The following is a 12,632-nucleotide window of genomic DNA, read 5'->3' as shown; positions in this document are numbered from 1 at the left end:
ATTCATCAATAACAAAATAGATTTTTATATAAAACAACAAATTCTTCAATAAAAAAATTAAATTTTATATGAAAAAAACTATAAATTTGGAAAACAATAATTTGTAATAAATTGTGAAAAGACAAAAAAAAACTACAAAATTGTTAAAAGTGGATTATAAATGTGTAAAATAAAAATCTACAAATTTGTAAATTAATTATTTGTTCGACACTCTGTTGATACTACCTTTTCATGACACCTTTTTATGACAACAAATTGCATTTAGATTTTTTTAAATAAAATATTGAAAATTATTTTTCAAAAATTATTGCAATTTTTGCAACATTAATTATAATTAACTGTGACTTTACTAATCTCAGTACTATTTATGCATGTTCTCACTTATTTTTGTTCTTTTGTGGTACTCGCTTTTACAAACTTTTTAATAAAATATTGTTTTTTAGAAACGCTCTCTCTACATTATTTGCTGATTGTTTATACACAAATATCTGTTTTCGTTTTTTTTTTAATATAATTTTTATTTATTTTTATTTTTCAAAAATTTCATTAAAATATGAATACTTAAAAAGTTGCACTTAAATACTAATAGATTAAATAAATGTAAACGCTTAATATTTTAAAAATTAATTTAAAACAATTGTATGTCTGTGTGTATGTGTGTTTTGCTCTTCTTTCTTTGTTTATACAAATTTTCAATTCATATATAATTATTTGAAAACAAGCAGCGACGTTTTAATAGAAAACGGTTTAAAAATATGTGCTAAAGTGTATAAAGGTATGCGCACAGTGGGGAAAAAATAAAAAAAAAAATTATAAAAATTTTACATATTAAAAAAATGAAAATAAGTTATGAAGAATCAAAACAAAAATTAAAAAAAAAAATATTATAAAATTTTTTTTTAATTTCAAAATTACGAAAATAAATTTTTTTATAAATTTTTATATTAAAAAAAAATTTAAAAATTAAAGGCCGAAGCAAAAGGAAAAGATACAAAATATTAAAAAAAATTATAAAATTAAAAAAAAATATTATAATTAAAACCAGATACGCTCGAGAGAAATCAACGCTTAAAATTGATTTAATATTTTCGGTATTTTTAAAATCAAATATTTTTAATAAAAAATTATTTTTTTTTAATAAGTCTTTAAGAAAAAACTTTAACACAAAAAATAAAAAAATAAACAAATCCACAGTCCAAAACGGCAGTTAAATTTTACAAAATTATACAAGCTTAGTTTTGCAACGAAAATAAAATATATATATTTATATATGTATGTTTATATATTTATATAAAAACTTGTTAGCAATAAAGTAACTTAAAACAAGCAACGCGTCTAAAAGCTAAATTTTTGGAAACGTATATTTTTTCACACTTAGCGCGCAAAATGAAAGCTTATTGCCTTGTTTCTTTGTTTAACATATTTCTCCACTTTAAAGTTCACACACTACGCTGGCCGCCAGTACGCTGCGGCGCGCACTAAACACTAACGTGTAAATAATTTAATAAATTTAATTTAATTATAATATTTAATTATGTAAATAACTTCAAACGCTACGCACTGCTACCGTTCACTGCGCCTGCTGCTGCGCGCTGGCGCTCGCTAAGCTCGTTTGCTGTTGTTGCTGCTGCTGCTGCTGTTGCTGTGTTTCATAGCGTTGCCGCAGTGCGGTGAGCGCGCTCAACAGTCGACTGTTGGCCGCATCGAGCGCGGCAATTTGCTGACCCTGCTCCTCGATGACGCGCTGCTTGTGCGACAGCGCCAACGACATTTTCAACTGCTCGCGTCGCAGCTCCTCCTCCATTGTGATAAGCCTAGGAGAGATCAAACTTTTATTACATTTGTACACACACACATTCAACATGCGTCGCGCACACTCACCTATCGATAATACTGCGCATAGTCGACTCAGATTGCATGCTTAAATTGCTGACACCGCTGCCGCCGCTGCCACCATTCACGCTGTTGTGACGATTCAGCGCGAACAACTCATCGCTGGAGTCGCGCAACTCGGCTTCGTCGCGATCGAGCGTGTGCCGCAGCGTGTCGAGTGTTTCCTGCAGCAGTTGTATTTCGCCATTCTGATCAAAGCTGCCGCTGTTGGCGCTGCCAGCGCTACCGCCGGTGCTGCTATTGCCGGCCGTCATGTGGTGTTGCTGATGATTGCCGGCGTTGGTGTGTGCGCGCGGCTGACGACGACGCTTGCCCTCATGTGGCGCGCAGTGGCCTGCAAAAATAAAAATTAAATAAATAAATATGAATATATAAAAAATGGTGGCGCGCTGCTTTTACACACCTTCTGTGTCCGTGGAGCTGTCCGATAGCGTGCGCGCCGAGTCCAAGCTCAAGCGCCGCTGATATCGTCCGCTTATGTTCGCGCTGTTGTGCGCCAAGCCATTGTTCGGCTTGCCAAAACCGCTATTGCTGAAGAGCCCACTCACTGCGTTCGCTGCCGCCACATCGGCTGGCATATAACTGCCGCTGCTGCTGCCATTTAGCGGCCCGTAATTATCGTCACGTTTGTATTGCGGATTGGTGCGCGGCATGCGTGCGCCACTTGTGTTGGATTGCATTGAAATGGGCCCTAAACCCATATTAGCGCCGGACGAAGATGAACTGCTGCCACCACTGAGCGAACGCTGTGCTTCCAAATGTCCATGTGAGGGCGATTTCATCAGCTTGTTAATGCCGCCGCCGCTGCCACCACCAAAGCCATGGTAATTGTCGTTGGAGAGGCGCTCCTCCGAGGATGAGGGTGTGAGCGCGCCAACTTTGTTCAAAAGCGCTGCGCGCGCTGCCACAAGGCCGCCACCATGTGGTTTCGGGCGTTGCGCGGCGGCAGAGCCGAACAGCTGTTGATGCGCTGACTGTTGCTGGCCATTACTGGCGTTGCCGGCATTAAAGACGCTGCTGTAGTTGACGCGCTGATGATGGTGATGGTGGTGGTGATGATGCGCTGGCGCGGCGCCGCTTGTGGATTGTTGCTGCTGCAGCTGGTATGTGGGATTTTTGAAGGCGAGTGGCGTATTACCGCCAACAACACTTTTTTGTTGTTGCAACTGTTGTTGCTGTTGTTCGATAGGGCTCGACGATTGTGACGGCGGATTTGTAGCGATGCTCTGATAACCAGACGAGCAGTGGCTACTTTTAGCCGACAGTTGCTCGCGTGCGCTCTTGCCGTGTTGGCCGCCTGCTTGCGTCGCGGCAGTTACCACCTCACCGACCACTGCGTGCTCCTCGGCGTACTTGAAGAGATCATCTAAATCTTCCAGATTCATGGGCATATTCGGGTGTGGATTGGAGTCGCGCGACGCATGCAGGTGTGCGCCTGCTGCGGGCGGCGGTCTTTGGTATGCGGGCAGCTTATGTGCGAGCGGTGTGGAAGCGCTGCTGTGATCCGGTATGCCCAAATTCAATTTGCTCGGTGTGCGCTCATTCAACACCAAGCTCACATTCGAGTTGTGCAGCTTCTGGCGCTGTTGTTGCTGCTGCTGCTGTTGTTGTTGCTGCAACAAAGCGGCATTGCCCTTCAGCAGCGGTGTGGGTGACTTACGCACAAAGGCGCTGCTTGTGTCCAAACCGGAAATTTGTATAAATTCGCCGTTGGCCAACTCATCGTAATTGTTATTGTTGCCGCGCGGTAGTGTAGTGGCGCGCAACATGCCAGCGGCAGTGCCGTCGCTGTCATTGCCATTGTGACTGCTCAAATTGCTGCTGCTGGCCAGCGATGAGCTCATGTTGCCATTGCTGGTGCCCATGAGTCCGTAGTAGTGCGCATTGCCGCCGGCGCCAACATGCAGACGCTCAATAGTATTGCTAGCGCTTGCGGCGGGCGCAGGCGGACAGTGATGCTGCACATTAGCGGAAATGAGTAGATTGTGACTGCTGCCGCCGCCGCCGTTAATCGAGGACGAAGCGAGCGAGCTTTGTGACTGCGCGTGCTGCAGCTGTGTGCTCATGTAGCCCATGCCGCCGGCGATGGAGCTTTGAGAATTCGAGTGACGCTTATCAAGCGCGCTATTGCTGCCCATTGACTGTTGCATTTGATGCGCATGCGCGTGCTGTTGCTGCTGCTGTTGTTGTTGTTGTTGGAGTAGCGCATTGACCGTTGGATCGTTGTAGCGGAAGATGTTCTTCTCCAAGGAGCTGGGCGTCAAGACGCCGCGCATGATACCGCGTTCTGCCGACATTGGTTTTGTGACAACGGCATGTTGCGGCTGCGCCAACTGTGCTTGATGCTGTATGGGCTGGTGTTGTTGCTGCTGTTGCTGTTGCATTTGCATAGCTACATCTTCGGGATTGCGATTCTCTTGATTCTCAGTGGGCATATGCGTAGTGGGACACATGTGCGGCATGTGTTGCATGAAATTATTGCTCTCTTTGGCTTTGCTGATCTCATCTAAGATATGCTGAAGTGGATCAAGTTCGTGCTGACGCGCTTCCGGCAGCTTGCTAATGCTCTCGCTAAGCAATATATGCAAAATGGAAAGCTGTTTGCCCTGATCGATGTAGCCCGCCCAGTCGAGTATGGACTCGGGTGCGGCATGTTCGGGGCGCGTGGAGATCTGTTGCAAGAACTCTTTCATGCGTGGCGCCTCCTGTTCGAGGAAGTCATTGAGAAACTCCATAAAGCTCTCCTTGCCCTGGAAGCGTGTGAAGTTCGCCAGCGTTTGTAGTGTCTTAGCGACAAGCGTTAGATTACGTGTGGCGCGCGCCGAGGGCAGCTCTGTGTGTACAAAAAAAAGAGAGATTATTATTAAATGAAAAATATATATGTATATGCGCACGCAATGTGTACTCACCATTGGTTATATTGAACAAACTTGGCGACAGTATAGTCGGACACAAGAAGCGCAAAAAGATGGACGCCGATATCAGATTATCCGCCATATCCTGACGTCCCAGCTGCTGTAAACGCTCTCTGAATGTCGCAAAGCAGGAGCGCAGCTGTTGTGGAAAATGTTTGTGTGACTCGTAGATGCACTGCCAGGCGCTGCGCACGGCGGCACGTAGCGACGCCTGTTGGCGTTGCAGCGAACCGCTCGCCTTTGTCGGATCCACTTCACAATCGCGATCGGATTGTATGATCTCATTAATTGGCGCCGAGAGCGTGTCTTGCAAATACTGTTCGCCGGTTAATTTGAGAAAAGCTTCCATGCTTTTGGTGGCCAACGAATTGCCGCGGAATGTGAGGCGTTGATCGCCAACGCGCAACAAATCCAATGCTACCACATCGGTTAGAAATGCGCCAGCTAGTCCTTGCGCATGCATTAGCAAGACGAGCGCCTGTCCAATATCCTCTTTGGCTTTCACGCTGATCACCGGCTCGAGCGTTTCACAAACGCGCTTATAATTATTCTTCAAATACTCGAGAAAATCGGCATACACATTGATCGGCAGTATGTCGGTGCTTTGGAAACGACACTTGATGCGCAACGTGGGCGTCACCTCCTTGCCATTGCGATTCAAGCTGTCGTTGGATTTCTCAGTTAATATCGGATACCAATCCTCGGAGAATATGCGCGATGTCACCTCGTGTATTGGTATTTTTACCGAACCGACGAACATATGCTTATCGCGCTTCTTCTTCTTCTCCACCTCGCGGAATACATTCACTGTGATCACATTGATGTCGGGCACATCGGGGAAATCGAAATATTCACCCCAGAATAACAAATCGGTTTGCAGCTTAACGCTAGTGCGTCCATACAACGCTTTGTCGAGGTGTAGTTCGCAGAAATATTTCTTCTTTGGTGGCAGATTCTTCGCTTCGTAGATCCACATCTTAAGCGAGTTGTCTGTGTGGCGTGTGTGCTCGGCGTTCGGTGATATAGATTTGCGCAGCGAGTAGATCCACAGATCGCGCTCTTGACGCGAACCGCAGGCGTAGTAGCGCTCACCACGCGGACCGCCGCGCACTTGAAAGCAGTGCCGACGGCCAAGCACCGATTGATGCACTGGCGCGACGCCAACGGCACCGGTGCAGGAGAGATCTGTAAAAAGAGAGATGATTTAGTTAGAGGTTAGAAGTTATCAGAAATATGTCAAAACTTACCGATCGACGACATTACTGCATGACTAGAGAGCAAGCTCTCATGTGAACGCGAGCCGCGTAAGCCGCCTGAGCCTCTTTTGGTGCGTTCCAATTTGGTAACTGACTTTGTACGTTTGAGTGGATTTGATCTGCATGGAAGAGTGGAGAATAGTACAATAAGTCATGTTAAGTTCAAAGAAAGTACAAATTCTAAATTAAAGTCAACTATGTTCATGATCTTATAAAACTCTTTAAGCCCAAACTAATCAACAGATCATGCTAACTAGCCCTATATATAACCGCAGTTCGATCAGTTTCAGCTATGGAGCTGAAACATGGACAATAAGCGAAAAAGACAAAACAAAATTGAAAAATTCTTCGAAAAAATTCCGACGTAGACAGAATCGGACCTAATGAAAGAAGGATAAGATGGAATAGCGAACTTGGTCGCGAAAGCATTCATCGGCAGAGCAAGAGGAAGGACAAGATCCAGATGGATGGACGAAGATCTGAAGAAACTCCGACTGGAAAACTGGGGAGAGACCACAAAAGACAGAGTAGCTTGGAGGAGGAGCAGGACAAAGCTCACAGAGAGCTGTGTAGAGTCAAATGATGATGATGTTCATGATAATTTGCGCAATCTGTTTTTTTTTGTTATAATAAAAGTGGATGTTGCTATGAAATTTAGAAATGGTTTTCTTATAGTTACGTTAAGCAAATATATTTTTAAGAGTTTGTGCGAAATAGTTTGCGCATCATTTTTAAAATATTTTAAAATATTGACGCCCTTTCCGCGAAGACTACAATACACCTGCTGCTGCCGTTGCAATTGCCAAGTTTTCCAATCAAACTTTTGCTTTTGTGCAATCTAAGTTTTATCATTCTCTCTCGCGTGCGATTGCCTATTTTAAAATATATTATTATTTACTGTTTTTGAGTTAAAAAATTAATATTTTGTTTTAGCGGTTGTGCAAATTAGTTTGCGCAAACTTTTTTGTTAAGTAATTTTTTATTTTTTTATTTATTTTTTTATAGTTTTAGCAATTATTTTTTTTTATTTTTATTTTATTTATAATCTTTTATTCATTAACTACTCTATGGTTTGCACAAACATTTTTCAATTATGTAAACAATTTAATAAAATGTATTAATTTTGCTTTAATTTACATAGCAAATAATATTTGTTGAAAGAAATATAAATATAAAAATATGCTAAATATAGTTTGTGCAAATTCAGTTTGCGCAAGCCATATTTTTAATTTTGCTTAAAACTTGTTTTTTTCAATATTTCTTAAAACTAGTTGATTGCAATAAAAATGTGGTATGATGATTTTTCATAGTTTGTACAAACCAGTTTGCGCAAATAATATTTTTTATTTTGCTTAAAACTTGCTTAATTGTTATGAAAATACGATTTTATTAAAATTTCTTTGATTTTTCATAGATTGTACAAACCTGTTTGCGCAAAATTTTTGAAAAAGTTGTGTCAGAAATTTTATTTTTAATATTTTGTTTTATAAATAAAGCTGATTTTACATAACAAAACTCATTCCTTTGTAAATTCAAATATTTTCAAGTGTCTTCCAATAATTTCTTTTCAGTCTGATTGAAAAAAATAAAATTGTAATTAATACGCAATATTTCCATTTCAAACACAAATAAGTCCACCGTTATGTGCATTTAAATGCCACTGATATGCATTTAAGTGTGACTATTGCTCACTCATATTTGCATATTATCGCTCAAATACAATCGCTACATTTAACCAATAAACCGACATTTTGACAGCTGATATGTGAAATATTCAACCATTTTACCATTTCACACAACAACAACAACAACAACAGCAAAATAATAACACTAAAACTTGAGTGCTCATGCATTAGGCAATGTAGCATGCCACACCTGTCGCCAAGTGCCTGAGGGCAGTTTATACATGTATACACGCCTACAAATTGCATGTGAGCATTACAACAACAATAACAGATAGCAAATAGTAAAAAAAAGTTAATATTAACTGCACCACTGTGTCGCATTGGCAACGCTAGCGAGCAATTGACTGTCAAAATGACATTTAAAAGAGCGCTTACTTCCGTGCGCACTGTGCTTATATTAAATTTTTATTTCTCTACTTTTCATGCATAGCAATTGGTTTGTAATACTACTATTTGCAACTTATTTTATGCGACATTGTAAATTTGTTGCATGCGATAAACACATACACAAAGCAATACATGTATGTGTCTGCGCTTGTGCAAGGGTTTTGCGAAATTTTGCACTTGGGCGCCATAAAAATGTCCAAACAAACCACTGACATACAATAAATATACAGAGTAGCGCCAGTTGCAATAACAACAACAACATCAACAACAGCGCATGGTTGCCATGACGTTGCAGAAATTGCAAAACCAAAACAAAAAAAAAAAATTGCATCGCAAAATATTGCCAATTTCCATGCAACTCTGCGGCAAAAGTCACTGAACTAGCTAAACTATAAACTCTACCGCATTGACGCAGTTTCCGCGAAGACTACAATACACCTGCTGCTGCCGTTGCAATTGCCAAGTTTTCCAATCAAACTTTTGCTTTTGTGCAATCTAAGTTTTATCGCTCTCTCTCGCGTGCGATTGCCTACAATAATAGAGCACTATTGCCTTTCTCTTGCACCGTTTACAGTTTTAGCTGTTGGCATACAATTGTCAGTTGTCATGTCAATTGTCATATGGGTGTGTTTACTTGTGTTTGACATTGATTGACAGTTCGGTGATTACTTTGCAGCAATTTTTGCTTTATTGCTCACGTTTGCTGCCTGGTTGTATAACTGCGATTAGCGCATTTCCGTTGGCGGTTTACTTAGGTACTCAATTTGTTGTTTGGAAGCTTGCCAAGGAGCTCGGTGTGACTCCATGCAGATTTTTATTTCGGTTTTCATATTTCGTTTGGAGGTTATAAAACTCCGTCTAATAAGATGGGAGAAGGTTAAACTAGATGCTGTCGAGTGGTTTTAGTTTCAAGAGAAGTAATTGTGCTTTCAAGCTTTGAGTTTCGTTTCAGATCTTATAAAAAACCCATAGGATTTCTATTCTACACCGGGGAGTACCACTATTTGAGACAAAGCAAAGGGTTCAAATAAAAGTACTAAGTTTTTCCGTTGAAGTCATGGATATCTCTCAAACTACTTAGCTAAAATTTTGCAAAAATCAGTAAGGACTTGGTTTCGGAAATAAAAATATTATTTACTCTGCTTCTATCTCACTTTTTGTAAAATATCTGGAACAGATATCAAGCATGAGAATGTCTTCAAGAAAGGAGATGAAAAGAAGGCCACTCTTATTAGCAATTTTTCGAAAACAAAGAAAACTATTTCCAATTTGAAGAACAACTGGGTATTAATAATAATAAGCAAGGAGAAAATGTGGAATATTGTTGGTCTCGCCTATTGCCTTTATATTTAAAACTTTTGTATAGTTTACTACCTCCTTTGGCGTACTTACCGTTTTGAAAAGAAATTCGTAAATCTTGAGGTTGTATTATTCTCTGGTTGTTGCTGCTTCTGACCCAATATGGGTGTCGCTGGTGCAGAGCCACGCCTGCAAGCCTTCTCATATGAAGTGTCTGTAAGTAAAAATAAAGGAAAAACGGAATTAGTAAATCTTGAAAGAAAATAAGGAATTTTATTATTTTTAAATTTATAAAAAAATATATTTTTTATGAAAAAATATGCCTATAGGGTTGGCAGAACTACAGAGACTGCTCTGCTTAGTAATAGAGGTAGAAGGCGCAATTGAGAATGGGGAAGTATTATGTGCCTTTCTAGATATAGAAAGCTTTTTTGATAATACCCCCCTTTCAAGTTTCACCAGAGTGCTAAACAGGAGGCGGATCGATGATTCGAACATAAGATGGGTAGATGCAGTCCTTGGCACAATAATTGCGGAAACTCGGATAGACTCTAACAGCATACGACTGGGTACAACAAATGAATGTCCCCAAGGAGGTGTACTATCGCCGATTTTGTGGAGCCTAGTTGTGGACGAGCTTTTGGAGATACTAACAGAGAATGGCATCGTAATTATAGCCAGAGGTAAATTTGAGAGCACACTTGGAGACATTGTCCAGAGACGATTAACCCTGGCTAGGAAATGGTGCGTTAAGGTCGGACTTAACATCAATTCCTCCAAAACGGCCATCATCCTCTTTATGAGGAGAAGAACACTCCCAGCCTGGGCGGTTGAGGAAGTAAAGTATCTAGGATACAAAATACTGTGCAGATTCTGTGATTTGGATGCGGAAAACCCTGAGCACCTACTCCTGGAATGTCACGCGATTGCGGGATTAAGGAGTCAGGCAATGGGGTCTCTATATCCCCTAAGGAAAGTATCGCGGCCACCAGGCCAACAGCGTTACTAAGCTACAGGACTGGATGGTATTCTGCGGTAAATAGGAGAGGGCACAATAGATCCTCTAATAAAATCGAAGTTTTTTTTTGTGTACTATTGTGATTCAAGTTAGGAAAGTGCAACTGTAGTATTAAAAATATTTATTACTAAAATTAATGTTTGCTTTGACGTATTTTTTTATTATTAATTACTAATTTCTAAAATTCAGTATTTGCTGGGAGTTTCTTATATTTAAATTGGTAAGTGTCGTGGCTAAGTATACACTCCATTATTAATTAAAGCGCCTAATGGTAGGCAACATCAGTTTGTGTTAACTAAGATATGTTGCCTACATTTAGGCTTAAATTTAAGAAAAAGTATATAAAGTTAGGAAATTTACGGTAAATAAGAGGTGTTGGAAACTCAATGAGCTCAATTTCATTTTATTTTTTAATTTTTATAAATATTTATATTTATTTCAAATCAAAATTTTTATTTAATTTTTTATATTTAAAAATTTTTTGAATTTTTTTTATTTTTCAGAACTTTTTTTTGTTATTTGTCATATAAAAATTGAAAGATAATAATAAACATAAATACTTATGAACATTTATAAAGATAACATAGGACAGTGAATTGACCGACTTTTCAATGATTTCCACGAAAAGTGTGGGAAGTACACGCACAAAAAAAATATTATTATTAACCAAAACGATTACCCTCCTCCCGCCCAACTGACGCGTGGGGCGCAGTCCGCATACGAACGGAATTTGCCGAGTCTAGAAAGGCAAGAGATTTTTAAGCGTCCGGTTCTCAAACTGCTCAGCTACAGAAAGAAACATTTCAACAGCTGAGATTTAAAAATTTATAAAAACAAAAAGTTAAAAATTTCTGAATATTATTTATTAAGAGAAGACAAAATAGTTTTTTTGATGCTAAATATTGAGTCAGATGGATCAAATGTGCTGGAATGCGAATTAAAATCATGACATATTCGGCAGAATGGTTCATTTAACTCAAAATTTGTTCTAGAAGATTTTAGAAATAATGGTCTAAACTGCCTGGATGAACGCAATGGAACATTAAACTTAATATCAGACAAAAGGAATGAACTACAAACTAAACCATTCAGAAGTTTTACTAGAAAAATTATACCTAGCATTTCTCTGCGACTAGTGAGTGTGGGAAGATTTATAAGTTTTAAACGACTAGTATACGGGGGAAGATTCAATCTTGAATCCCAATGTAAGTGGCCTAAAGCAAAAAGTAAAAATTGTTTTTGAACGGACTCAAGCTTATCAGAATGGGATTGATAGCTAGGATTCCATACCACAGAACCATACTCCAATATAGGCCTTACCAATGTTGTAAAAAGAATTTTAGTAATATACGGATCACTAAATTCTTTAGACCAACGTTTAACAAAGCTAAGAGCACCTTTAGCTTTTAAGACAATTGAATTTACATGAGAATTAAAATTTAGTTTAGGGTCCATATTAACTCCTAAATCAACAAAGCTAAAAACTTGCTCTAAACTGAAGTTATTTATTACATAGGGGGAAAGATCAACAGTTCTACGGGAAAAGCACATCGTTTTACATTTTTTAAGATTCAGTGGCATATCATTTTTGTGACACCAAGTAACTAAATTATTTAAATCCGATTGCAACTCAGTCCTTTCGTTATGAGAAGTATATGATTTAAAAAGTTTTACATCATCCGCATATAATAAAATTTCTGAAAACTTAATTACTGAAGGTATATCATTGATGAACAACAAGAACAGAATCGGGCCGAGATGACTACCCTGTGGAACCCCTGAAGTGACACTAATTGAATCGGATAATGTATTATTAAATAAAACTTGTTGTTTTCTGTTAGTAAGATATGAGGATACCCATTCAAGAAGTCTTGGTTGAAAACCAAGAAGATTCAGTTTTTGCAAAAGAATTGAGTGGTTTACTCTATCGAATGCTTTACTAAAGTCTGTATATATAACATCAGTATTCTTATTATCCCTAAAACCCATTGACACATGGTTTACAAATTCAAGCAAGTTAGTTACTGTAGATTTCCCTATACAAAATCCATGCTGAGAGAATGAAATTAAAGGAGAGATTAAGAAAGTTATTTGTTCAGTGACAATAGCTTCAAAAAGTTTGGGTATAGCTGACATTTTAGCTATCCCCCTATAGTTCTCAACAGATGATCTAACTCCA

At 39.2% G+C, this 12,632-nt stretch overlaps 1 protein-coding gene across 2 annotated transcripts in view; it reads right to left on the bottom strand.

Annotated features, from left to right (window-relative positions):
* Positions 1-204: 204 nt before the first annotated feature.
* Positions 205-12,632, bottom strand: part of LOC105218036 (ras GTPase-activating protein raskol) — a 76,267-nt gene continuing 63,839 nt past the window's right edge. The window contains exons 2-7 of one of the 2 annotated variants that reach the window (XM_054230716.1): positions 9,529-9,649; positions 6,056-6,183; positions 4,803-5,993; positions 2,297-4,726; positions 1,882-2,227; positions 205-1,829 (exon numbers count right to left, since the gene is read on the bottom strand). In XM_054230716.1, coding sequence (XP_054086691.1) covers positions 1,571-1,829; positions 1,882-2,227; positions 2,297-4,726; positions 4,803-5,993; positions 6,056-6,183; positions 9,529-9,649 — 4,475 coding nt within the window. In that variant the 3' untranslated portion in view covers positions 205-1,570. The remainder of the gene's footprint in view (positions 1,830-1,881; positions 2,228-2,296; positions 4,727-4,802; positions 5,994-6,055; positions 6,184-9,528; positions 9,650-12,632) is intronic. The other variant, XM_011193372.3, reaches the window with a different exon arrangement.

Source organism: Zeugodacus cucurbitae, chromosome 5 (assembly GCF_028554725.1).
Source record: "Zeugodacus cucurbitae isolate PBARC_wt_2022May chromosome 5, idZeuCucr1.2, whole genome shotgun sequence".
Taxonomy (NCBI): Eukaryota; Metazoa; Arthropoda; class Insecta; order Diptera; family Tephritidae; genus Zeugodacus; species Zeugodacus cucurbitae.
Note: the sequence above shows the minus strand (reverse complement) of the source record. Positions and strands in the feature narration are given on the sequence as shown.